The 25,407-nt window shown below is 40.1% G+C and overlaps 4 protein-coding genes and 1 long non-coding RNA gene across 5 annotated transcripts; 2 read left to right on the top strand and 3 right to left on the bottom strand.

Annotated features, from left to right (window-relative positions):
• Positions 1 to 5,052: 5,052 nt before the first annotated feature.
• LOC135345128 (cadherin EGF LAG seven-pass G-type receptor 2-like) lies at positions 5,053 to 13,170 on the top strand. The gene is made up of 21 exons (XM_064542487.1): positions 5,053 to 5,197; positions 5,257 to 6,579; positions 6,634 to 6,867; positions 8,030 to 8,146; positions 8,203 to 8,297; positions 8,525 to 8,752; positions 8,802 to 8,870; positions 8,935 to 9,067; positions 9,136 to 9,261; positions 9,332 to 9,404; positions 9,465 to 9,570; positions 9,616 to 9,671; positions 9,725 to 9,872; positions 9,959 to 10,065; positions 10,129 to 10,240; positions 10,826 to 10,979; positions 11,387 to 11,453; positions 11,606 to 11,681; positions 11,859 to 11,959; positions 12,028 to 12,196; positions 12,250 to 13,170. Exons 1-21 carry the CDS (start codon positions 5,113 to 5,115, stop codon positions 12,322 to 12,324), a joined length of 3,654 nt encoding a protein of 1,217 aa, XP_064398557.1. The 5' UTR covers positions 5,053 to 5,112; the 3' UTR covers positions 12,325 to 13,170.
• Positions 13,148 to 14,311, bottom strand: LOC135345209 (uncharacterized). Its single transcript, XM_064542588.1, has 3 exons — positions 14,037 to 14,311; positions 13,574 to 13,929; positions 13,148 to 13,460 (listed from the first exon to the last, which is right to left on the bottom strand). The coding sequence occupies exons 1-3, from the start codon at positions 14,248 to 14,250 to the stop codon at positions 13,293 to 13,295; spliced, it is 738 nt and encodes a 245-aa protein (XP_064398658.1). The 5' UTR covers positions 14,251 to 14,311; the 3' UTR covers positions 13,148 to 13,292.
• A 1,990-nt stretch (positions 14,312 to 16,301) lies between these two features.
• LOC135345285 (uncharacterized) lies at positions 16,302 to 17,668 on the bottom strand. The gene is made up of 3 exons (XR_010397670.1): positions 17,418 to 17,668; positions 16,750 to 16,836; positions 16,302 to 16,591 (listed from the first exon to the last, which is right to left on the bottom strand). It is a non-coding gene; the product is annotated as an uncharacterized LOC135345285 (long non-coding RNA).
• Positions 17,669 to 19,742: 2,074 nt separating this feature from the next.
• On the bottom strand, positions 19,743 to 21,539 carry LOC135345167 (uncharacterized). Its single transcript, XM_064542533.1, has 5 exons — positions 21,036 to 21,539; positions 20,676 to 20,981; positions 20,541 to 20,623; positions 20,244 to 20,493; positions 19,743 to 20,196 (listed from the first exon to the last, which is right to left on the bottom strand). The coding sequence occupies exons 1-4, from the start codon at positions 21,487 to 21,489 to the stop codon at positions 20,290 to 20,292; spliced, it is 1,047 nt and encodes a 348-aa protein (XP_064398603.1). The 5' UTR covers positions 21,490 to 21,539; the 3' UTR covers positions 19,743 to 20,196; positions 20,244 to 20,289.
• Positions 21,540 to 22,643: 1,104 nt separating this feature from the next.
• On the top strand, positions 22,644 to 24,533 carry LOC135345156 (uncharacterized). The gene is made up of 5 exons (XM_064542522.1): positions 22,644 to 23,256; positions 23,308 to 23,622; positions 23,684 to 23,766; positions 23,818 to 24,064; positions 24,112 to 24,533. The coding sequence occupies exons 1-5, from the start codon at positions 22,791 to 22,793 to the stop codon at positions 24,390 to 24,392; spliced, it is 1,392 nt and encodes a 463-aa protein (XP_064398592.1). The 5' UTR covers positions 22,644 to 22,790; the 3' UTR covers positions 24,393 to 24,533.
• Positions 24,534 to 25,407: the final 874 nt, after the last annotated feature.

Here is a 25,407-nt window from a genome sequence, read left to right as displayed (position 1 = left end):
CACTGCATTCACTGTTTTAAGGGAGTTTAATGAATGAGAACTATATTAAAATTCAATGCTCAACGTTAGGTTTGGAGGTCATACATATATAGTTTGAGGACCCTCTGCAGGAGACAAGTCACATTCAATTTTGTCATCTACAATAATAATAAATTATATCTATTTGTTGCATTTTGAGTGGGCAGATCGAAGGAAACACTGTGCCAATATCTGCCATATGGCACAGGTCAAGCCTTGAACTGTGCCACTATCTAGATACTGGCATAGTATGGCTGAAGTTACCTAAAGCCCACCCTCCACCCAGTAACCTGAAACGGTCCCTTCTATAGTATAACACTGTTAACGTCTTTCATGCATCTGGTGCATTCCACAGCCGACCACAAATAGTTGAAACTAGTTGTCCTATAAAAGGAGTGATGTGTACACGGAAAGGAATGTACAAGGAATGCAGTTTTTACACAGCTCACTCGTGCGCACATTGGATATATTGGCTCAGTAGTGCCTTTGCCCTCGAGGCCGCGTGGCACTCGTGCATGTGTCACAACTATAACTTAGAATCACATGAAAGTACTATAATAGTTCCCTGGCACCACTATAATAATTATAACAAAAACAGCAAAAAGGTTTCTAAACACAGACGTTTTGAAGGACGAGCGTCTGTGCATTATATTCGGTGCTGGTGTCAATTGGTCTTAATTATGTCTAGATATCCATTATTCAGTATAGATTCACACTCTAGCAGTGGAGATTGTTGTGGGTCACTGTTGAAATAGCGAACTGCAGGATTCAATAACTTGCTCGGTTGGATATTCTTGTTTTTCACTTCCCAATCCATGAGCGAGACTGGTCTCCGCGGTTCCTCTAAGCCCATACGCAGCAGAGTTTCTTCCATAGGAACCTCCTTAATTAATAGCAGCCTTGGCAAGTTTCATCTGCTCTTCGAGTGAGAGAACGTGATCATACTCTGCAGAGAACAGAATAGGAGGACACGCTCAGTCAATACCCACAATTACAAACACACTACGTCTGGACACTTCAATATCCCAGAAATGCATTCAATACAGCGTCTCGCTCTCAGAAGTAAACTATCAATTGCTTACTGTGTTCATCCTCAGTGATACAGTGTTCATCCTCAATGATGGAAACTAGCTCCACGTTCCGTTCCACATAGCCCACCATAGTGCTCAGAACTTTATCCAACTCGGCTGCTAGCTCATCAAAAGAAGGCCTCTCTTCAGGATCCTCATACCAACAGCTGGCAATCAATGAGACCCTGTAGTACTAGTAATATCCTTGTGTATACATGTCCTCGGCCAGACCAAAATCACCAACTTTAAGGTCACCTTTTGCAAAGAATCCAACCTATATTAAGTGAGGTAACTCTTGCAATTTCTTGCTGTGACCTGAAATCATAATGATCTCAAGATGTGCACGTTACTGTGTGGACTCCTACATGCAGCACATAAGAATATAGACAAACCGATTCAGTGCCTCACATGAAGTTCCTGGCAGCCAGGTCTCGATGGACGAACTTGTGCTGTGCAAGATACGCCATTCCAAGAGCTATTTGATGACACATCTTCAACAGCAGCTTTCTCACAGCTAACACCTACATGATATGTAAAGTTTGTGTGCTTAGCAATCGCTAATTCAAATTCACCATTGATAAGCCCTTCTATAAGAGCTATTAAATGCACCATTTACTTTTGCAACTAGAAATTGCTAACTCACGCTGTCGATCTTCAATAGCAGAAGAAACACAAAGGGTGCATGCATGGATACCAGGACATGCAGTGAAACCTGTCTATATACATGTAAGCAGTATCCCCTTGATACCAACAGTGCATGGCTGTAAGAAAGATCCAAACACATGCTATATTATGGAGACGTTGGGGCCCATACTAACCTGCCTGTATTATTATTATAGACGGTGACCTAATAGTCTAAGACAGGTTTCACTGTACAATTTACACTTGCTGCCATAATTATAAGATTGGCCTGAATATTTTGCATGGAGTTCAAAATACCTTCTCAAAATCCTCTCCCTCTGCCAACTCTAGGGTAGACCTCTCTTTCTTCAAGTAGTCTAGTAGACTACCGTTGCTCATATACGGCATCACCATGGAAACACCGGGTCCAGCATTGAGACACACCCCAATCAGGGACATGGCGTGAGGGTGGTGGAACTCTTGCATCTTGGAGATCTCACTCACTATACTCTGTACGTAATTTGGAGTGAATAGACCTAGAGGGAGGAGGGTGGTATCATCTAACTATGTCACATGGGAACACATGTGTGTCCACTTTTACAGCAAGAAATGAAGAGAAAAGTAGGGGAATTTTAGAGGTACAACTTTGAAGAAAGAAATGAGCAATGAATGTCAATGTGACAACTTTGGAAACATTTTTGCTCATAAATTCAGCGGTATGAACATTAATTCTGTTTACCTACCTTTTAGTGTCTTCAATGTCACGCCCCTCATGGCAACGTTGTTCCAGTCCATTAATAGACAAGCTCCTATAATGATGCGGTCAACGTCCAATCAAATGATGAGCACACATATGAACATGTATGAGGTAAAAATTAATATGCATGATACCACACTGTCTAATTATAGTGTATGCATATCTGCATTACGTATCACACTGTGTGTATGTGTGCATGTGGGTCACATGCATGTGTGCATATATAATTATGTGCATGTGTGTGTGAGTGTGTGTGTGTGTGTGTGTGTGTGTGTGTGTGTGTGTGTGTGTGTGTGTGTGTGTGTGTGTGTGTGTGTGTGTGTGTGTGTGTGTGTGTGTGTGTGTGTGCGTGCGTGCGTGCGTGCGTGCGTGCGTGCGTGCGGCAGGTCATCATGATTATGGCTATTCTTCAGGTATACATGTAGATATGAGGTGGTTTATGAAACTATATCGATCCTAACAAAAACAGCGGTGAAGGTTTGTGTGCCAATTAATTTAGTGTTATTCCTAGTAATCACTACTGCAGGTGAAGCAGTTATGGTATCCAGCAATGCAGCCTACAAAGTGAGATTGTGATGTCATAGAACACAAATGTAACTGTATACGTGTAAATCAATGCATGCTGATAAGTTTTTGTGCAGTCATTGTAATTGTAGAGAGTTCTGTTCTTTTTAAATGGAAAATTTCACCTCACAAAAATATATATATACGACGTTACACACCCAATCAACCAGCAATTCAGCAAATAAAAGCAAGCTGTCAATTTACCCATCCATTAAAAGGTGTGTACTGAGCGGTTGTATACTGTATAAATATAATTATGATAGCCTGATAAATTTTTGTCCTCTGTGAGCGACATATTTTCGCAGGCATTAATTTCTGCTATTTCTGCAAATGAGAGTAAAATCGCGAAATTTGTACTCGCAGATAATTGGAAAATGCTAACGAGTAATTAGAAACGCTATGAATAACATTAATTTCACAGCTTTAGCAATTTATGCCAGCAAAATGAGCTTAACAGTGGAAATTGCAAACAAATCTACCTGTGAAAATAATTATGTCACCTTATAAGGTATCTTGCAATAGGCGTAGACACATGTATGAGTGCACAAGAAACACAACCAGTTATGCAGGTGCCCTCCAGACCCGCCCACACAGCCTACACGATCAGGGGGGCATTGGTTAAGAAGACCCCTAGGGTCACTTGCAAAATGAGGAGGTGTATTAAAAGCCAACACAATAATTTTGAAAGCATGCAGATAAACGTTGCAAAACATGCTCTAAAATGTATAAACACACTTCTAATTCTCATAATGTAAACAGAAAGTTCAATAGCCTTTCAATTCACATAAATATTATATATAGTTAGCAGCTCTCTGTCATCATAACAGTACTATAGACATTAATATGCTCACCAGTTCTAGTCCTATAATCGCTATGGTGAGGAATCCTGAGATGGCATGATAAAGTTCCCAACACTTGCGATAGGCAGTCTTTTCTTCAGGGGGGGCTTACCATCCTCCTTGTCAACACATGCGCGGATGGCTGTGGGGGGGAAATGAAACAATAGTTGCATGGCATTGGAATACAAGTACGAGGTGCATTTTATCATGGTTACAACAATGGCTGTAATAAAGAGGTGGCCTGCTACACACAGGTATATACAAGCACATATACTATGGACTATGAAGTTCGAGAAGTTCATGTAGCTCGAGGCAAAATCTGGCTGTATTATATATAGAGGGTGTGTGACCTGCTTATAGGGATGACCACAATTTACAGGTTTCACTGAGTCAGAATTCAACTCATTTCTATTACTATACATATCTCAAGGCCATCATACACACAACTAGTGCTCACAATATTCCCAATAGGAACTGCTGTTCATGAGAGTGGTGAGTACAATGCCGACAATGGCGTGAGGGAAGACTGGCTCATTGTAACTGCCCACCAAGAAGATGACCACGAACCCAGCCACCGTCACAAGCATTCCCAAACTCTGCACACAGAAAGAGAGTAAAACATTTGATCACATCAAATTATGACATTTTGCTTCAATTAATATAGTAATGACACTGTGACAACTCTCCAAGGGCTACTAAATGCATCCTTTAATTGGTTTTCCTAATGGACAGTCAAAATTAAGTACAATCCCATGTAGATGTCAACTGATCGAAAATAAATACATAGATCACATCATGATTACAATGTAAGCATTCCTATATAGCTAATGACGCCGCCTCTCCAGGGGAGTAAAAGAGGAATGTGCATGGAATGGAATATGAAACGGAATATGGAACGACATGCAGACATGAAGTAAGAGCTTTCCAGAACAAAATTAATGTTCAGAGAATGGAAATTAAGGCATTCCAGAGTGGACTATTTACGGAGAACTGAATGGTTAAGGTCAAAGGGACACTCCATGGCAACATTAATCCAAGATCTAGATATATACAGCAGAGGTATTGTCATAGCTATACAATCTATTGTCAATCAATAAGGCATGCACCCACCATAGGGGGTACTGTTTTATTGTAGATTTATGAGGGGGGGGGCTTAATATTTCAGAGATATAGCTAGTGGACATTTTAAAGCTTGCCTCACTGAATATATAGACTAAATCTGTTGAGCCAGTTGCTAAAAATAATGAGCTACAGAATTGCTAGATCTACTTTGTCATTGACAATAATCATAATCACATTTGCTCCATCTTGTGATGCCCAAATCACAGGTAGGACTGAATTCTTGTAGAATCTAGCGTGTAATCCTTGAATTGTCCATTAACCCTAGATAATATTTTATCAAGTGCTGGCAAAAAATTCATGATCGGTTTCCCAAGAAATGCTGTTCAATTTCCAGGAATCGATCCCGAGTTGTTCTTGTTTATCACAAACCCGGAGTCAAGTGCTGTTAATTTCACTGTCACTCCAATTGATATCAGTGGGAATGTTTCTAACTCTTCAACTAGGATATTCATTCCATCGAGTTTTGAGGTATTTTCTGTTGATGAAAGGAACAAGGGGATCCTTGTTGAAGCTGACAGAGACATCAATTTGTATGCGATGTCTTTTCATTCAGCTACTACAGATGCTTATTTAGCGTTACCCTGTTCTAAAATGGCAGTTAATGAATACGAATATTATGGAATCTCCTATGACACCAATAACACTCCTAGTGTGATTTTGTTGGTGGCTTGTAAAAATAAAACTGTTGTCAAATTTAATTCCTCAACAATAACACTCAATAGTATGGAAACATATCAGATTGAAAGTGATAATGATCTCACAGGAACAAGAATAACTAGCTCCAAACCTTTGTCTGTGTTTAGTGGATCTGATTGTGCCAATGTTCCTCAAAGTGTAGGCGCTTGTGACCACCTGGTTGAACAAGTGCCTCCGACTGTGACATGGGGCTCAAAATTCCTCGTGGCATCTCTCGAGGGTAGATCTTCTGGTGAACGTATTCGTGTTCTTAGTGCCCGAGCAGCAAGTATAGCTGTGAACTGCAACACTAACGTATCAGTCAGTGAATTCCAGTTGCAGAGTGGAGGGAGTTTCAGAGAGTTTGAAATACCTATTAACAGTTTCTGTAGTATTGAATCCACTTCTCCAGTACTAGTCGTCCAGTATGCGTATGGTAGGGAGAGGGATGGCGTGGGAGACCCATTCATGATGATAATCCCTCCAATTGAGCAGTTTACAAATAATTATTTTGTTGAAGCAGTTCCTCTTTTCTTATCTAACTATGTCACGGTATATGTTTCTTCCGAGTTTTTTCAAACTGCACAAATATTATTAGACAATTCCATTGTTACTGGCTGGAGAAATGTTGTCTGTTCAAGTGGAGAGGTTTGTGGCCACGTAAGTAGAACGAGTGTGTCTACTGGAGCTCATTCTATCCACCATCAAAACAGCTCAGCTGTTCTAGGTGTTTCAGTGTATGGATTAAACTCAGACAATTCTTATGGTTATCCTGGAGGCATGAGATTATCTCCCATACAATGCAACTGTGGTCAAAATTCTATTTGTTTGAATAACAGGGAACAGTTCAACTGTAGCTGCTTGAATGGATTTGTTGCTTCATTTTCTAGAACAAATGAAATCGTCTGTAATGGTAAATTGAGTGTTCTAATAATTATAATAACTGATTTGCTTCATTTCACCATAGCTATAACCTGTCCTCCCTTGACTGCTCCTACCAATGGCTTTGTGACATACAATAGTTCTTCTTCTAATGAAAACGGCAACTATGCTTTCAATTCCATGGCTAACCACAGTTGTGACACTGGGTTTGTTCTGGTTGGTAACAACACAAGGACTTGCACTGGAGATGGTAGCAGCACTACTGGTGTTTTTGATGGAGAAGCAGCAATTTGTGAACGTGAGCAACTCATCTGTAATGGTAAGTTGAGTTTAAAGAGAAGATTATATTGTTTCTAGAGACTATATCATGTAGTTCCTTCATGTACATGTTCATAGCATATATGTGTAAAATACTAGTACTGTATTCCTGTGAGTAATGGCAGTGGACAGTGGAGTCAGTAGTGCAAAAATTCTCTCGTTGTACATGGTTGATGATTCACTTTTTTGATTTCCCTCAATATTCTGCTGAGATATCTGAATCACAATTTATTGGACAATTGTTAATTGCCACTGATCATCTTGACAACCTCCCTCAAATTATTATGACATTATACTTGTGGAAATTTACTTGAGCCTGATACTGGTCAACTATTTGTCACATCATATCTAGACTTTGAGACAATTCAGACTTTATACATATTGACAGTAAAAGCTACCGATAATGTCACCCCCGCCCCCCCCCCCCATTTTGCAAGCATTTGAGTGAATGTGTTCAAAGAAATGACAAGGCTACAATGTTTTCTAAGGCTGCATATTCGACTAGAGAATACTCTACTCAACACTATACTGTGCCACAGAAACTGGATTATTAGCGCTGCATGGGCTTTACTTTCGTCAGGCACAAATGACTCTAGCTCAGCTTTGCAAGGTCTACTGACTCTGAAATTGCTCCACCATGTACTGTACTCTATCTAGATTGAGCCCAGTATGTGTCAGCTAACTCTAGCTGTGTAGATCTGGCAAAAACGGAAATAGATTACACACGCCGAAAAATCGAACAATTGAACAGTTTTTTCTAGTGATTATAGCTCCGACTGGAAGCAACTTGGCCCATCAAAAATGTTGTTGGTTAGTAGTCCTATAGCCACCTATTGGTGTGTGCAGTTAGTTAGAATCAATCTCGTTTTATTGGTGCATTATATGCACTTCTATAGTTAACGATTATTGACATCTGACGAAATTTGGTCTCTACCTATAATTATACCTTCTGGTTGAAATTAATGTGTTCAGACTATACAGTTTGGGCCCATCTGCGAGGCTGCTGAACTTTGATATTGCATATCCTCATACTCATTTAGCTGGGCAGGGTTCAACCAACGCGAATGCATAAACAACACGGACTCCGCCCAACTAATACTCGTTCATGGTCGTAGCAACTGAATGGAAAACGTTTTTGATTATAATTATGATTTTCTGTATAGGCGTGGTTCAGTGTGAAGCTGAACGTGATTCTGTATGGGGGCTGGTCTTCCCTGCTACTGTGGCTGGCTTTTCCTATTCCCAGCAATGCCCACAAAATAGAAATGGAACAACTTTAGGTATCACTATAATTATCATTCCAAGTGACTGTATATTGATGTGCATGTATTTATAGGTACTGCAAATCGTTTCTGTACATTTGAAGGTGTGTGGGAAGCAGTGAATATTGATAACTGCACTAGGGAAGTATTTCTCTCACTTAATGACAGGGTGAGACTTTGCAGTTACTGTATTATTGTATATATGAATACATGCGCTGTCATGTATCATATACTGAATAATATTGCACGTGTACATTCTCAAAATCTTATAATATGCACGTGTCTATATCATCAAGATCAGATCTTTGAGAGAATAGCCTGAGTTGCATGCCCTCTTCTTTTTAAAATCGTTCGTGACGATCTTTCATTAGCTATAGTTTTCTATTTCCCATTCAGGCAAATGAACTATTTTCTAGAAATGCATCTCAGAACAATACATCTCAAAATGAAGTTGACGACCTCCTTGTTTCTCTTGCGGAGGCTACTAGTGTAAATGCAATAGGAGACTCAACCATATTCCCTCAAGACCTCAGCACTGCTAATATGATCGTCAAGTTAAGTGTGAATTATCTAGTTCAAAGTGTTAAGATTGCTAGCCCCATGTCTTCTCTCAATTTTAGTGAAGTAAGACTATAAGTCAAGTCCCTTTTGTTTAAATAATTGAGTCTTGCAGGAAGTTATGAATGTTCTCAACAATGTTCTGGATGAGAGGAATACAGAAGGATGGGAAAGATTACAAATGGTACAGATATATAATTATAGATATAATAATTATACTGACAATCATGCAAACAATTATACTTCAGGATTATGCTGCTGAGAGTCAACAATTGTTGTTGAGTGCAGAGTTATATGGTCAGTATGTGTCATTGGCACTAAGGAGTGAAGCTGTGGATACAGGCAACGTGACTGAGATCAAACTTGTGAGACAGAACATCGGTATGCATATACTTCACCATTTACTAGATAGTTGATTTGAAGCTAGTATATTTGCATTTACCGTCCAGTGCTAGCTGCAATTGAAGTTGATACCACTAGTTTGGATGACATTATCTTTCCTGAAGTTGTCGAAGTCAGTCAAGAAACAGGCTCAGCTCAAACTGTGATACCAGCTGCTCTTCTTATAGAGAGAGGTGCTCTACGTATTTCATAAACTTTGGTGGTAACCAATATCTGTTTATCCATGTCTGTCTCAATTTTCAGGGGGGAATGTTACAACAGTCAACATTCTATTTTCTAACTTGGAGGATTTTCTTCCAAAAACCAATCTTGAAATGTATATTATCAGCAGTATGCTAAGTCATGTTCTGCTCAGTCTCATTGTATGCTTACACAGGAGCACGACCAGACCAGTATCACAGGTTATTTCTAGTCAAGTCTTCTCCAATGTAAAGTTAAATAACTCCCAGACACAGGCAACATTCAGATTCACCACCCAACAGGTAGTTGGATTTACAAGCAACACTAATTCATGCTTGTGTGTGCAGTTCTCTGAGGACGAAGTTGCTGAAAATGCAAAATGTGTATTTTGGAGTGTTTCTAGGTGAGCTGCATGTCCTTCTAATGTTTATTGTTGTCAAAGATTTATTTTGTCAGTGATGCGGCCAAAAGCAGGTGGTCCACAGAAGGTGTGATTACAGTCAGTTTGGATGAAGATGAGCAAATGAGAGTGTATAATATTGTCTGTGAGAGCAGTCATTTCACAGCATTTGCTGTTCTAATGGATGTCACTGGAGCACTGAATGTGAGCCTCATGCAGTGAATACTAATCCAATAACCACGCAAAATTAGTAAAAAAACTGTTCTATAATTACGTTTAATCTTTTGTAGGACACAATTCCAGAAAATAGGTTTGCTCTATCGGTGGTGACTTACGTTGGTTGTTCCATCTCCATCTTCTTTCTTCTGTTGTCTATCCTCTATTTCTTGACGTTGAGGTAATTATATAGCTGTGCATATACATTATAAAACCTTGCTATAATTATGCTATTGATGTTTAGAAAAGAACTGCTGACCAAGGTGCATAACTTCATCCATCTCAACCTGTCTATTTCTTTGCTCCTTGGTTACGTGGTGTTCCTGTCAGGAGTAGAGACTGCTGTGGCCAGCGAGGTATCACTTGAGTCGTCAGTGTATCTATAAATTATGCAGTTTTATTAGCTGGTACAGTTTACCTTAAAATTTTAACGGACAACATGTATACTGAAATTCATATTTATGAGCAAGTCTTATATAATTATAATACTACTCCATTTGCGAACTTTGCGAGTGTTTATATGGCATATCGCAAAATAAGATTGCAGATACTTATGTCAGTATACTTTTATGATATCACGATCCTTGCCTGTTATACAGATAGCGAAGTGTCTGCTTATTTGGCTCATTCACAAAGATTGTTCACTGTTGTTCCAAACTTTACTGTATATATATGCAGTAGGATCCGCGACTTGGCCTTTACTCTCATGCATATAATTCTATATTGGTTTGGGGCTGTTAGAACTGACTAGTATAATTATACGGAATAGCGAGGTGGCCCGCATTTCAGGGTGAGTTTTGTGCAATATTGATCTAGCTAGCTATATAGCAATCCGTGCCTAACAAAACGGCTGATATAATTATCGAGATGACCATAATTCAGAGAGCCGGATTAGCGAGAGTTTATACTGTATTGATTCTATAATTCTCCATGACTTGCAGGGAGCGTGTGTGTTTGTGGCTGCTCTTCTTCACTACCTGTTCACTACTGTGTTCTTTTGGATGCTGTGTGAGGGAATCATGCTCTATCTGATGTTGGTGCTTGTCTTCAACCGAATATTCAAGAAATGGTGGATATTCTTTATTATTGGATGGGGTAATTAAAAATATTTTGCACAATCGATGCATATATACTATATATACCATGCATGAATGCATAATTAAAGTATGTGCATGAGCAACCACTTTCACTGCATGCTTGGCTAAACTAATATACTGCACATGTCATACTGCAGCTTAGCCTCCCAAGGCCGATTTTTCTTTAAGAAAAATACTATTTTAGAGACAATGAAGTTGGGAACGAGGTTAACTGCAGCTAAGCTTATCTTTTCTTGCCCATGCACTGTCAGCCTTTGAGCACAATAAAGAAGACAACCTCTCTTTTATAATAAATGCGTGAATTTCTTATACCCCTCGAACTGGGTGGAGGGTTCATCCATTTATACATGCATGCATGTGCGGTGATGAGCATTCCGTTGAGTGCATTGGGTATGTTTCTTGCAGGTGTTCCAGTGATACCAGTGGCTATATCTGCTGGAATTATTCATGACCAGTATGGCACAGAAGAGTAGTAAGTTAGATAATTAATAATTCAATGGAACCTCATCTCCAAATTCATAACTGTATGCATGTTACAACATATACATACAGCGCTTCCCCCTTCGTGTAATTATTACAAACCTTTACAACTGTCAAATTTATTCATTTTTATACAATGCACAGTTGTTGGATTGCCGTTGGTGCTGGTGATAAAGGAGCCATATGGGCATTTGTTGTACCAATGCTACTAGTTGTTCTGGTGAGATCTCTAAATAGCTTGCAAATGCACCTATAGTGTATATAATATATAGCAGCAGTTTTTGACTCTGCTGAGTACACATCAGGCTGTCATTGTAAAGCAGCAGTTTTTGAGAGTACACATCTGCACTCATCAGTTTATTTTATTTAACCTTTATATGACGACTATACTGTACAGGTGAATGTGTTTTTCCTCTTGGCTGCTTTGCGCAGTGTCTATAATCTGAGAAAATCAACCATGCAAAAAACTGGGAAAAAGGAATTTTTAAAATTATTCTCGTGAGTGTGTCATCCGTGCATGCATCATTCAGTAACACCTTGATTCCAATGCTTGTATATGCATGTAGACAACTCTTCAAGGCCACTATAATTCTCCTTCCATTGCTCGGGATGACTTGGGTGTTTGGTCTACTTTCAGTCAACAGCAGCACTATTGTGTTTGCATGGTTGTTTTCTATCTTTAACTCACTGCAAGGCCTGTTCGTGTTCATCTTCCATGTGCTCAGGAGTGAAAAGGTGCGTGTTTCATTTTTTAGCATTTTTATGTCTAGATCTCTTCTAATTTTTAGGTCAAAAACTTCCTAAAGCAGTGCAAAAGAAGCGTTGCATCAATTTCTGCCTCGGGAAAAAATAATTTGGTATAGATCTACCTTAAATTCATGTCTAGACAGGTGGATCACCTAGTATTAGTATACAACCAGTAGGTTGTATACATAGGATTGACAGTGCATGTGCAGTTGTGTGTGTTTTCAATTATTGCACACATTGTAAAAATGTGCACACACAAAAAATCTACTCTCTTTGGTTGTTGCACTATGAACAGTATGTACGTACGTCAGCAGGGGCGGAACCAAAAAATATATACATTGGTGGGGTTGTGGAACAGGGTGCGCCCTGCGTTAAATCATCTAACAATCATGTCTAGTATATTCTCCACTTATAAATTAACCGCGTATATAGTCTTGCAGAAGCTAGACCCGATGTTTGCGAGACTATACTTAATTCACTTGGCTTTCTCCTACGTACTTCCCCCCACTATCCCTCATGCACTTAGTCTCCTACCCAACTACTTTTTTTGCCAATACGAAGGTGGATCCGAGGGCGTGATGACTGACGTGGCCAGACAAGCCCACTCTCTTTCCTTTCTTCCCCACTATAATTATAGCTATAACCTAGTGAAACCCCTTAATTCCCTTTTCCGCATAATGGCTGGAATACATGAACAGGGGATTCTTAATATTTTTTCGGCTGCCTCAAAGTACTCTAGCTTGGATCTACAGGACCACACCTATAATAGAGGTTGGAGGTTGGTACAAAACCGTAGTGTATATATACCCTCGATCGGTTACCTGTCAAATCACGTCTCAGGGTGCGTGCTGAACCCTTTAAAAGTACCGAAACGAGGGGCCATGGGTCCCTTTCGAACCCCAGTTAAAGTTTTAGCCACTTTGTGCGCTCTCTGTGACATTTCTATGAATGCAGTAACGAGTTAATTTCTATGGCAGTTTAACAAACGTTTCTTATCGATAATAATTTTTTCAGCGTTAAATTATAACTCTGTACTAAACTTTTTCCGTCTCTCGAGTTACATTTACGTATTAAATTGTTATGTTCACATTGTATGTTCAGCAGAGTGTGCGGCAACCACTCTTTCAAAGTCTTCTTCCAGGGTCTCCCCCTCAGATAATTGCTGTGCTTGGCCCAAATAAGGGCATATGTACTGCACTTTGTAATCTCTACAGCCTCCCGAATTGTCTCTGTTCCAGCAATACCCTCCTTCCTGTGTGAGTATAATTATAGATCTATATACGACACCTTATACATTAAATTTGTTAACATGTGCCAAATCAATAAACTGAAACGGGTTATTTTTAGCCTATTGTGCTCACTCACATCAGGTTTACAGGTCATCCTCTGCCCAAACACAGCAAAGTCTCTACTGGTTCTCACATCATTACACCTTATTCCAGCCGGTGCAGCTCCTCCAGGACAAGAATTTTGGGGGCGGTTAATTGTCTCACAGTCACAGCGACCCGATGGATTATCACGGTCCGTGAAAGGTGTTTCATAGAAGTAATTACAAACAATGCCTCTGGTGTCTGGAATGCTTCCCTCGGGGCAAAGGTACCTCACTCTGTAGTCCTTGCACTTCTTCTGAATTCTCCACCACCCAGACCCAGTAGTCCCTTGATTACTGTTAATGCATGCTAAGCCACGTCGAGGCTCGCAAGCAATTGAGAGAACGTCACCTGTACAAACAAGAAAAATGTGAACCAACGAGACACCTAACTAGTATAGTATACTGTGTGATGATGACTAAAACAATTGTAAGTCACAAGTACAGTTAAATTTTCACCTGTGCTATGGTAGGGAGCTCCAGTTGTGGTTTGACATTGAATTCCGACAGGTTGGGGGCAAACTGTTGTCCTTGAAACAAGTGAGAAATTTTCGTAATCACCATTTCCCGAAGGATTGTCTCTGTCCATCCATTTCGTATAACAGTACCTGTTGTATCGACCAGCAACAGTGCTAGCTAGGGCACAGAGAATGATGTTGAATAGAACTCCCATAACCAAAACAGATTTTTTCCTTTTGTTGGAACACACACAATTTTTGTGTTATATACTCATCAAATACCTATTAATAGTGTCCATCGTTGACATGTTCAACAGGTGTACTTCAACAAGTCAGGTGTATGCACTTGACGTGTCGATAATGGACAGTTCACTTGCACTATGAACTACATTTACAAAAACAAGCCTTCTGCTACTAAATACAACTCATTCCATAAAATTAATAGCAATGTGATTATAAGGATTCGAATCAATTCATGAGCTAGGGTGCTAGTATACATAATATACATGTATAAGAACTCACAAGTTTTGTGTGTATAATTATATATAGGACTACAGTTTAACTCTCGTTAATCCGGCCACCTCGATATATACCACTGCAGCCATTTGATTTGGCACAGATTACTGGCTAGATTTTTACTGCACAAAACTCGCCCTGAAATGCGGTCACTCGCTATCCCGTATACTGGCCCAGCACTGGCTGCATGTCCCAAACTTGGTTTTTAATGTTGAGTGAAAATTAATTATATGGAGCCATAAACATATGTTTTTGTGAGTCAACGAATTTGACAATCCAGTATCGAATCTTGTCCACTTTGGAATTCCATACAATGTGTCATGTATAATGTCAGCTATGATGCTTTTCAAGCATGCAGGTGTCTCACAAATTAATGAACATCAGGATACCATTATATTGCACGTTGAATGTGGTGCTGGGTATACACTGTATATATATAGTTATGCGCATACGCAGTGATGTATAGATATAATTAATACGATAGATGTCTGTGTGTCTGCATGTGTCAGTGGCGTTTCTAGGAAATGCATAGGAGGGTGCTGAAGGCACAACATTTTGCTTGCAAAGGTATACCATCACATTCATCTTCTTGTTAAGCATATCAGCATGCCATCACCTGTATATAGTGGATAGGAGGCAGTCAGTACATGTGACATACAATATGGTATTCTGTGCATGCACAAAAGCTATTTTGTTAAAGTCGCTGCGTTATTATAGCAAACAAATAATCACTATACAGCTATACAGCTACATGTTATAGTCGTATTTACAATAGATATTCGTACACTATAGAGTAGACTTATCTACCGAGTTTCGTCAGACGTCAATATAATCGTCAGCTAAAAGTGCGTATAATGCACGAACAAAACGATATTGATTCTAATTAACTGCACACACTAACAGATGGCTATGGGACTACTAATCAGCAAAAATTTGGATGGGCCAAGTCGCTTTCAGTCGGAGCCGTGCATGATCACTAGAAAAAACCGTTACTGTCCAACAATTTGATTTTCGGCAAGTGTAATCTATTTCCGTTTTTGCCAGAACTATACACAGCTAGAGTTATTACTGACACATACTGGGCTCAATCTAGATAGAGTATAGTACATGGTGGAGCAATTGCAAAGTCAGTAAATCTTGCAAAGCTGAGCTAGAGTAGTTTGTGCCTGACAAAAGTAAAGTGCTGAGTCAGCAATAAGCCCCACCCACCCCAGAAAGCTATGCTTTTTGTTTGGCAAGATCTAGGTAGTTTCACCCCATTGATCTATCTAAAGTATTAAATGGTGGATCAAGGGAAGAGTGTGAGCTAGAAGATTTGGTGCTGCCATCATCAGCTCGAACAGAGGGATCGACAATGATACTATAACCTGTTTAATACGATAAATTTAATATGTACAGTAGACTCTCGTTAATCCGGTCACCCTTGGGACCATGCAGCTTGGCCGGAATAGCGAGGTGGCTGCAGCTCAGAAAATAGCGGCGGCTTAATAACGACCTTACCTCGAATCTAATGACTACTTTTGCGGTTCTTGTCTCGAGGATAATGTAGGATAATGAATCATTTTGTTCTCTATTTAAACGAGCATGTTGGCTTTAATTACCGGATTAGCAACTTCCGGAACTCGGAGCGAGTTTTGAGTATAAAAAGAGCTGCCGTGGGCGCAACCTTTGACCCCTAAATTTTCATTCAAGCCTTAGTAACGAGCTGTTTTTTCTCTTGCGCAAAATCGCTCAGAACCCACTCACTACACACTGTGAACACTAAAAAATATACACAAAGGGAAGGGAAATACATTCTTGGTAGTTTTTCTTTTTTACCAGAAGCAGAAACAAAAAACAAAAAAATAAAATAAATGGCTGACAAATACTTTATGTATATACAGCAAAAGGCAATGCACAATAAAGGAATCTTTTCAGCTCCAAGTCAGCTACAGTGAGCATACTCCAGGGCACGTTGTGGAAGAGTTAGGAAGCTTGCTTTCTTGCATAATAGACGGCATTGAAACTGTGCCATTGTGGAAATTCACCGAAAGTTTGATTCTGAAAAGGATTTATATGAATATCAGTACATCTATATCAAACAAATTCTTTACTACCATTTTAATAGGGCAAGTGGAGTGCATGCCACCAGATAGTGAGGCTCTCCTCCCCCCAGCAAAGAGCTAGGGATATATGCTTGATACAGAAGTAATACTTACATTTTATACATAGGTTGATGATGTATCCAGGGAGACTGTCAACAAGCAAAGGCAGTCGCAGTCCTTCAAAGCGTCCTTCAACGCGACCTGAGAAAAAAATGAATGTTACTGAAAGGGCAATGAAGCTACATGCAGTACCATTATTAATGAATACACTGCACATATAATTTACAACATTTTAGATGGATTCATCGGCCCTGGTGGATAATGCTTAATTCTTTTTATTTCTCGTTATTCCCCTATTTTGCTACACACAAGTTGTACTAGCTTTCAAAGTAAGCAAACATAACCGTAAGTATTATTTTGCAAACCCAACTAATTGCAATTCAAGAAATAATTATGATTAGCAGCCTACAATAATTATACAGAAATTCTTCGAGCTTCATTTATCATCGAGCAGCTGTAACAGTCGATCTACACACACACAGACACACTACCGTATACCTTGTGCATGCCCAACTGAGGCATGACTGTATATATGAACGAACAAACTGCAAATAGATATTATACAAAGGTCTTTCCCTACAGACTTTCAACTCTCCTCTTCGTTACTTTATCCATGAAAAATGAACAACAAGCTAAGAAGCGAAAAAGCGTTCGCAGGTTGATGAAGTCACATTACTTTATACTAGACTAGTACTTTTACTATAGACCTATGGACTACTTACTTGAGTTATTTATGTCCACATCTTCAACAACAGCATCAGTTTGTCAGATCCTTACGTTGGGCCAATGCATCTCTTGCCAGAGATAACGCTTAGCACTGTCAATTATACCTACAAAGACTTGCTTGGTATCTTCAGTCTCGAACTTCAGCTCCTGTGGAACCTCCAGTTGGCTTCTTTTGAGGTTGAGAACAGACTTCAGTCTTGAAATAAACTTTTGACAGCCATTTTTTGTTTTTAGTTTGTGTCTATCTCGTGAGAGAGCGGAAGAAGGCGTATCAAAAGAAGAATATAAAAATGTAAAGAATGTGCATTATAACTGTCAAGGGCGTCTTTTTCAAGACTCAAGAATATTCATTGTTGCCATTTTGTCATTTTTTGGTTGCTTCCGGTCAGAGCTGCCCACGGCACGCCCTTTTATAGTCAGCATGCTCGTTTAAGTGTAATTCAATTTTATTTGCTAAACCACACCCAAAACGTCATATCCGGCCGTAATACACGTATAAAATTACATTGAAAACCCTGTTTGGGACTAGTTGGGCGGAGCCCGACCGTCCCTGACGGGAGTGAGGTCGGGTTGCAAGCCTATCTGGGATTTGTTCTGCGCATTATGTAGTACTGCTATGAATATTATTATTCTCAAGTGGGTGTTAACCGACTTGATGACGTGTAAACCACAAGGATGGCACAGCAATACTGCATGCGGTTTTGCAACTAGATGCAAGCGGAAGTGTAACCAAGCCACGTGAAAAATGCTGCAATCTCATAAGGCCCCACTATAGTGGCGCTAGAACAAATCCCAGATAGGCTTGCAACCCGACCTCCCGTCAGGGACGGTCGGGCTCCGCCCAACTAGTTTGGGACAGCCAGCACTGGCTGGTAAACGGAATAGCGAGTGGCCGTACTTCAGGGTGAGTTTTGTGCAGTAAACATAATTTTTTTTATAGCTAGCATTCCGTGCCAAGCCAAATGGCCGGTATATCGAGGTGGCCGTACTTCAGGGAGCCGGAATAGCGGGAGTCTATACTGTACACGTATTATAGAATGTCTACTTCTCTGCACAAGAGCAATGGCTAATATCCAGCTATCCCAACAGTGCTCCTCTTGGCTATACTAACGGACGTGACTGGACAGTGTGAGGAAAGGGTTTAAACCTTCTTTTTGTCTTTGGTTTTACTTGTTACTTAAAGCAAGGTTTACCTGAGTTACGAATAGGGGCCTAGAATCAGAGAGGTCCAGCAGCCTGCTAAACCTTCTTGAAAAGAAGGCATTCAATCATCCTGAAGTTTTCCAGGGTCACTATAATCGTGCTGCAGCACAACCAGCAACTCCCCTTGTGAAGCAGCTTCTTATTATGTGCATCTTTTGTATACCGTATTCTATAATAGGTATATTTCGAGGGTATAAATGTTTGTTGTTTTCGCGGATTAAGCATGTACCGCAAATTTAATATCGCATGCATGCATGCTGCAAAAAGGCTGCTATTCTAAATCCGTGAAAATTTATACCCTCAAAATATACCCACTATACGGCACTCATGCACTTTGTGAATGTTCTATGTACAAAGTTCAATTATTGGTTTACTTTTACCGACCACAAATATGAGGAAAATTTAATGCATGCGCAGACAGCTATTACCAGGCCTAATTGTTCGCCTAACCATTATAATTTTTTTATAAGCGAAAACTCGGCCTGGGATTGAGGCTAGCTGATAGGTTGAGCAGCTAAGCTGCCATGCCCAATATAGAGTGGGCGTTGAAGAGTGAATATGTAATTAAATTCCACTGGGACAACTCCACATGCACACTGTTGCCAGATCCTGAGTGAGTGAAGGGGCAGGGCTTGCGAGACTAGCTAGAAGCATGGGCTGGAGGAAATAAAGAACAAAACGTTGATCGAAACACGGATCGTCAATACTATTTACATTGCATTTACAATATCCCTCTCCCTTCTTATATCTATGGTATACGACAGAGTCAGACAACAGGCCGTTTTCCCCCCTAACTGAACCTAGCTTCTCCCTTCCGAGAAAAATTGGCCTGCTAGTGCTCTCAGTACTCCGTCTACATTGTACTCAGCTCGTGTCAGTTAGCTCTATAGTTTGTGTATGCAACAAACAAGGATCGATACCTTCTTGCGTAAACCAAACTGCTAGTTTTTTCAAGCGAACACAGGTCGGACTGGAAGCGTCTTGATCTATCCAAGTTTTCGTTCGATAGTATAGCCATTTGCAATCAATCATATTCGTGCATTACATGCACTGTTAGCTGGCACCAGCATAGAGATCATGATGCCTGGTGGGTTCGGTTACTGACTCTATAAGCCATGCACGTGCAACTGAACCGGGAATGCAAGCAAAATGTACAAATGAAAATATGCTACAGCGTACAAACAAATAAAACTGCACTTTGTATATCTAGGAGCGTCAGCAGAAGGTAAAACTGATAGTAATTTTTTATGGAAACATTGAGTATATGAGCCAATTACCAAAACAGCACTCGACTGACTCATTGCTTGAAACTATGTACATGTCCATGACCATAGGCAAGGTTCTCTTGTGGTTTAGTGCTTTCTTGTACTCCAGGTGGTGGTCTCATTTCAGTTTCAGCTTTCAGAATGATCTTCTCAGACCTCCTGCACTTTTTCACAGCCAGCACACTGAAGACACCAATGGAGACTCCAACAACCAGAGTTAACAAGATCGTCAGGATAATGGCCAGTATCAGTCTATCGTCAATCGACAGGCCTTCAATTTCAATAATTCTTGACAAAACATTGGAAGCTGAAAATAAAGAATGTTCGACTTGTGTACATGTAAATGCAACTTACTGAAATTGGTTGATTCAGTGAAAAGACTTTCCCCCACCAGCAGTGCTTAAGTAGACGTAAACAGTGTATTCTTTTTGTGCTGAAAACTGAGGCGGGGATACGACATTGTGCTGATAAGAATTTTAACTGGTGAATCTTGAATCTTGAGTTGGTCACTGATAATCACTGTTTGATGTTTTCCGTTGATTTCTCCCTCAATAATATTAAAGAGTGTGTAATTCAAGGTTTGGTATGGGCACAGAGAAGGTGTCTGTAGTGCAATGTGAGCAATGTGAAAGGTGTCAGTCTAACTCTTACCTTGAGACTGATTTCAGCTCTTGGTTCAAGTTCAGGATTAAAGAGTACAACAACTTGTACTGTAGAATTGTAGGACGTCAGACCTATAGAGTGGAGAAAATGTTCTTAACAATATTAATCAAGTGATTAGCAAACCGTTTGCTTTAGGGAGACCTCCTGTGATGCTTCCCTGTTCTCCTTCACCGAGATCATTGGTAGCACTAACAGAAAACACCAGCTCTTCACACTCTTCTAGAAAGACTCCAAACAGACTGGCTTGTTGTAGTGAAATACTGATGCTTGTACTGTTTAATCTTTGATCAAGCAGTTTCTGTCCATTGGATCGAAGTAGCATTACTCTGTATCCAGTGACTGGGTACTCAGGCCATGAAAACACTGGATCCCATCTTATAATAAGGGTGTCTTGGATGACCAACACGGGATTGGGAGGTGGGGGTGGACCTATAGGGAATAACAAACATAAAAAAAATCCATTGTTAGAGTAATTAAACTCACCCATCACAATAATTGTGTTCCAAGCACCTTGAAGTTCAGGCGTTGCACATTTGACCATGGTATTGTTAATACGTTCTGTAGCAGTTACACTCATGGTTCGATACAGCAAACTCTTCCCATTGTATGGATGAGTAGATACTTCAGGGCCTATATACATTGAAAGATTGAAAGTCTCTCTATTGTTGGCCGGCTCAAATGTCCAATCAGGGAAGCTCAATCCATCTAGACTACTGTACAGACAGCAGAGAAGTGATAGATCAGTTCCTTGAGCAACTTTTGCACCAGGTGTGATGAAAACCATGATTCCTTCTTGAGCATTGCCACCGTCTTCCAAGTTCAACGCTGAGATGCAAGGATTGGTAGGTTGAGCATCAGTCCTCATGAGAAGAAAGCAACATAATATAATCATGCAGAGATGTATAGATCTACAGTAGAAAGCTTCTAATTCTGCCATTGGGAGCTTCTATCTCTTTCCTTCCTAATGTCTATTAAACAGGATGTAAAATTTTCTAGTTCTACAATTTGCATGACGTCATGTGTACTGTTTATTCCATGCACACATTCCTATTTACTTCCTATTGTCCACTTGAATGAACTAGACAATACAGATGACATGTGTACAGTTGCCATTCAAGATAGATTAGGAATCTCCTCCAGATTAACATACTCTGCACAAGCTGAACGGTGGCGATGGTGCATGTACGAATGTGCAGGTTTACTACTCATGCACAGGGGCTTACAGTTAGCACAACTCCTTAAATTATTGTTACTATTTGCATGAGCAAGGGAGATATTTGAAGCACATTATACCTCCCAAACTTTTTGGTTACTAGGTAACGAACAGGTTAGCACAGCTGTAGATACACAAATTATCACTTGTACGATTTCAGTGTTTTGGTGAGGTCACTCAGACATTAATCTATTTCCCACGAGGGACACGTGTATGCTTCTCGTATGCTTCTCAAGATCTAACAAGAGCCATATATTTGGTAGCATCACTCGCGTCTATAAAGAAAGACACCACCCTGTACTCCAAAATGATCAATTGGATTTGCTGCAGGCTCTCATTTTCACTCCTGCGATCATCACTTGTATGCATTCGTGGCACACGCTCCCACACCCACAATGCGCTGAAGAATAGTCACATTTCAATTGAGCTGGCTCTTTAATAGCGAGAGCCACGTCAACTAACAGTCGTATAGCACTTACATGTGTTCATCAATAATTACATCGTGCTCATTATTTTTATACATGCTTCAACTATATGGAAGAAAAAAGGAATAGGCCCCACCCCCCAATGTAAAGCCAAGGAATAATCACGTGCATGGACTCCTCTCTTCCATGGGTCAACTAAGCTGCCTATATTGTACTGCATGTGTCGACTTGTGGTGTACACACTTGCAAATACTTACTGCTTCATCTTTGAAAATATGGCTACCAATAATACTATACTGTCTTACATGTTGTATAGCTGCCTAAAGTGTCCTAGCTATATAGTAGTCTAATTGAATAGCTCAGCAAAACTTCAAAGGATAATCGCATTCATAACACCATCCACATCCAATCTACCACAGAATCCAATATCAACATTGACAAGTTGATAGCACGCTCCTTTGTTGTTGCAACAATTTGGCCAGAAGGGGCTGTACAGAGGGCCGGCCGGCTGTCATGGCTAGCTAGCTGTGGGGCAGGAAGTTAGCTAGTTTATATTTTACCTTGAAATGTCAGTGTAGTGTGCCCAGCAGAGTGTCTAAGATGGTTGAGATGGAACAGCTTTTCAACTTTAGGTCAATGGTCAGGCTATGCATCACATTCATCTTGCTGAGAGCTCTCTCTACTTGTGGTGCTCAGGATATTAGAAATCCTTGCGTCTCAGCACTGAATTTGACGGAGGTTGGTAGCAATGTTCAGGAAGGCGTCTATGTTATCGTCACACCTGGTGCAAGAGTTGCTGAAGGAACTGATTTATCCTTTCTGTGCTGTGTATATACTGGACTAACAGGATTAAGCCCCCCAAGTTGGAAGATTGAGCCGGACAGTAACGAAGAAAGTTTCATAGTAGGCCCTGAAAAAATATACTCACCACAATATGGACGTCTTTTGTTGCCTCATACTATGAATGCAACTGCTACATCTTCTATTAACAATACAAACGTCATTTGCACTGCTAGTGCCGCATCAACTGTGTTAATGAGCAACTTAACAACAATCATTGTGATGGGTGAGCTAAATTGTGATAATTCTTTTCTACAATCTTTACCGTCATATATAGGTCCACTCCAAGCTCCTAATCCTGTGCTGGAAGTGGTTGACAAGATTCTGATTGTAAGATGGAATCCAGTGTTTTCATGGCCAGAGCACCCAATCACTGGATACAGAGTAACACTTCTTCGCTCAAATGGATTGGAACGACTGCTTAATGAAACAATTAGTGATACGAGCATCAGGATTCAAGTACAACAAGCAAGCCTCCTTCTTGGTACTTTTCTAGAAGAGTGTGAAGAGCTGATATTTTTTGTTAGTGCTGTCAATGAGCTCGGTGAAGGTGAACAGGGAAGCATCACAGGAGGTCTCCCTAAAACGAACGGTTTGCTAATCACTTGCTACGTATATATATTATTGTCGAGAACATTTTCTCCGCTCTATAGGTCTGACGTCTTACAATTCTACAGTACAAGTTTTTGTACTCTTTAATGCTGAACTTGAACCAAGAGCTGAAATCAGTCTCAAGGTAAGAGTTAGACTGACACCATACTTTCACATTGCTCACATTGCACTACAGACACCTTCTCTGTGCCCATACCAAACCTTGAATTACACACTCTTTATTGAGGGAGAAATCAACGGAAAACATCAAACAGTGATTATCAGTGACCAACTCGAGATTCAAGATTCACCAGTGGAAATTCTTATCAGCACAATGTCGTATCATCCCCGCCTCAGTTTCTCAGCACAAAAAGAATACTCTGTTTACGTCTACTTAAGCACTGCTGGTGGGGAAAGTATTTTCACTGAATCAACCAATTTCAGTAAGTTGCATTTACATGTACACAAGTCGAACATTCTTTATTTTCAGCTTCCAATGTTTCGTCAAGAATTATTAAAAATGAAGGCCTGTCGATTGACGATAGACTGATACTGGCCATTATCCTGACAATCTTGTTAACTCTGGTTGTTGGAGTCTCCATTGGTGTCCTCAGTGTGCTGGCTGTGAACAAGTGCAGGAGGTCTGAGAAGATCATTCTGAAAGCTGAAACTGAAATGAGACCACCACCTGGAGTACAAGAAAGCACTAAACCAGACCCCCACACTCAAGAGAACCTTGCCTATGGACATGTACATAGTTTCAAGCAGTGAGTCAGTCGAGTACTGTTCAATAGTTGGCTCATATACTCAATGTTTCCACTATCAGTTTTACCTTCTGCTGACGCTCTTAGATTTGTTTTATTTGTTTGTATGCTGTAGCATAATTTCATTGTACATTTGCTTGCATTCCTGGTTCAGTTGCACGTGCATGGCTTATAGAGTCAGTCACCAAACCCACCAGGCAGGCATCCATGAAAGGCATCATGATCTCTATATGCCGGTGCCAGCTAACAGTGTGTGTAATGATGATTCAAACTAATTGGAAAAACTAACAAATAGCTATATACTATCGAGCAAAAACTTAGATAGACCAAGATGCTTCAATCTCATTTTTTTCATGCATATACACACGTCTGACGAAATTCGATAGAATTCAATGCATTTTTATCACATAAATTTTTTACGATCACTCTCGTATTCACCTAAAATTAATGATTTCCCATTACATGTATACAACTAGAAAATAATTATGTTTGTAGCTTATTCATTCACCTACACAATGGTATCATTACACAGTGAGATTAAATGCGCAATACAATGATGTAATAGAAAGCATCGCATGCATGCAGATACATTAGTTATAGCATTGCCCCTTCTCACGAAAATAGCTGCACGTATAATTATACATGTACATGAAGTCCATGCGTCATTAATCGTCATGACACTTCAATCATTTGAGGGCGGCACATGTGAGATTATTGAACTGATATCGTATATATAGCGAGATGTTTTCATTTACACGGATTGATGGAGGAAGGAGAGAGAGGAGAGACAGATCTGACGGAGATGGTGATTGATACCGGTGATTCCCCACCCAGGAGGGTACCGGCTAGACGGATGCCACTGGCTGTACGACGCGAAGTATCGAAGCAGTTGAAGAACATGCAGCAGGCCGGAGTGATCCAATCAAAGATTTGCATAATAAAAATTAACTTGTGAATTATTTGTTTACTTCCGGTATTGCTTTCTATAGTGTAGGGATGTGGTTAGTACGTTTTTAAACCTC

This window comes from Halichondria panicea, chromosome 1 (assembly GCF_963675165.1).
Source record: "Halichondria panicea chromosome 1, odHalPani1.1, whole genome shotgun sequence".
In the NCBI taxonomy this organism is placed as follows: domain Eukaryota; kingdom Metazoa; phylum Porifera; class Demospongiae; order Suberitida; family Halichondriidae; genus Halichondria; species Halichondria panicea.
Note: the sequence above shows the minus strand (reverse complement) of the source record. Positions and strands in the feature narration are given on the sequence as shown.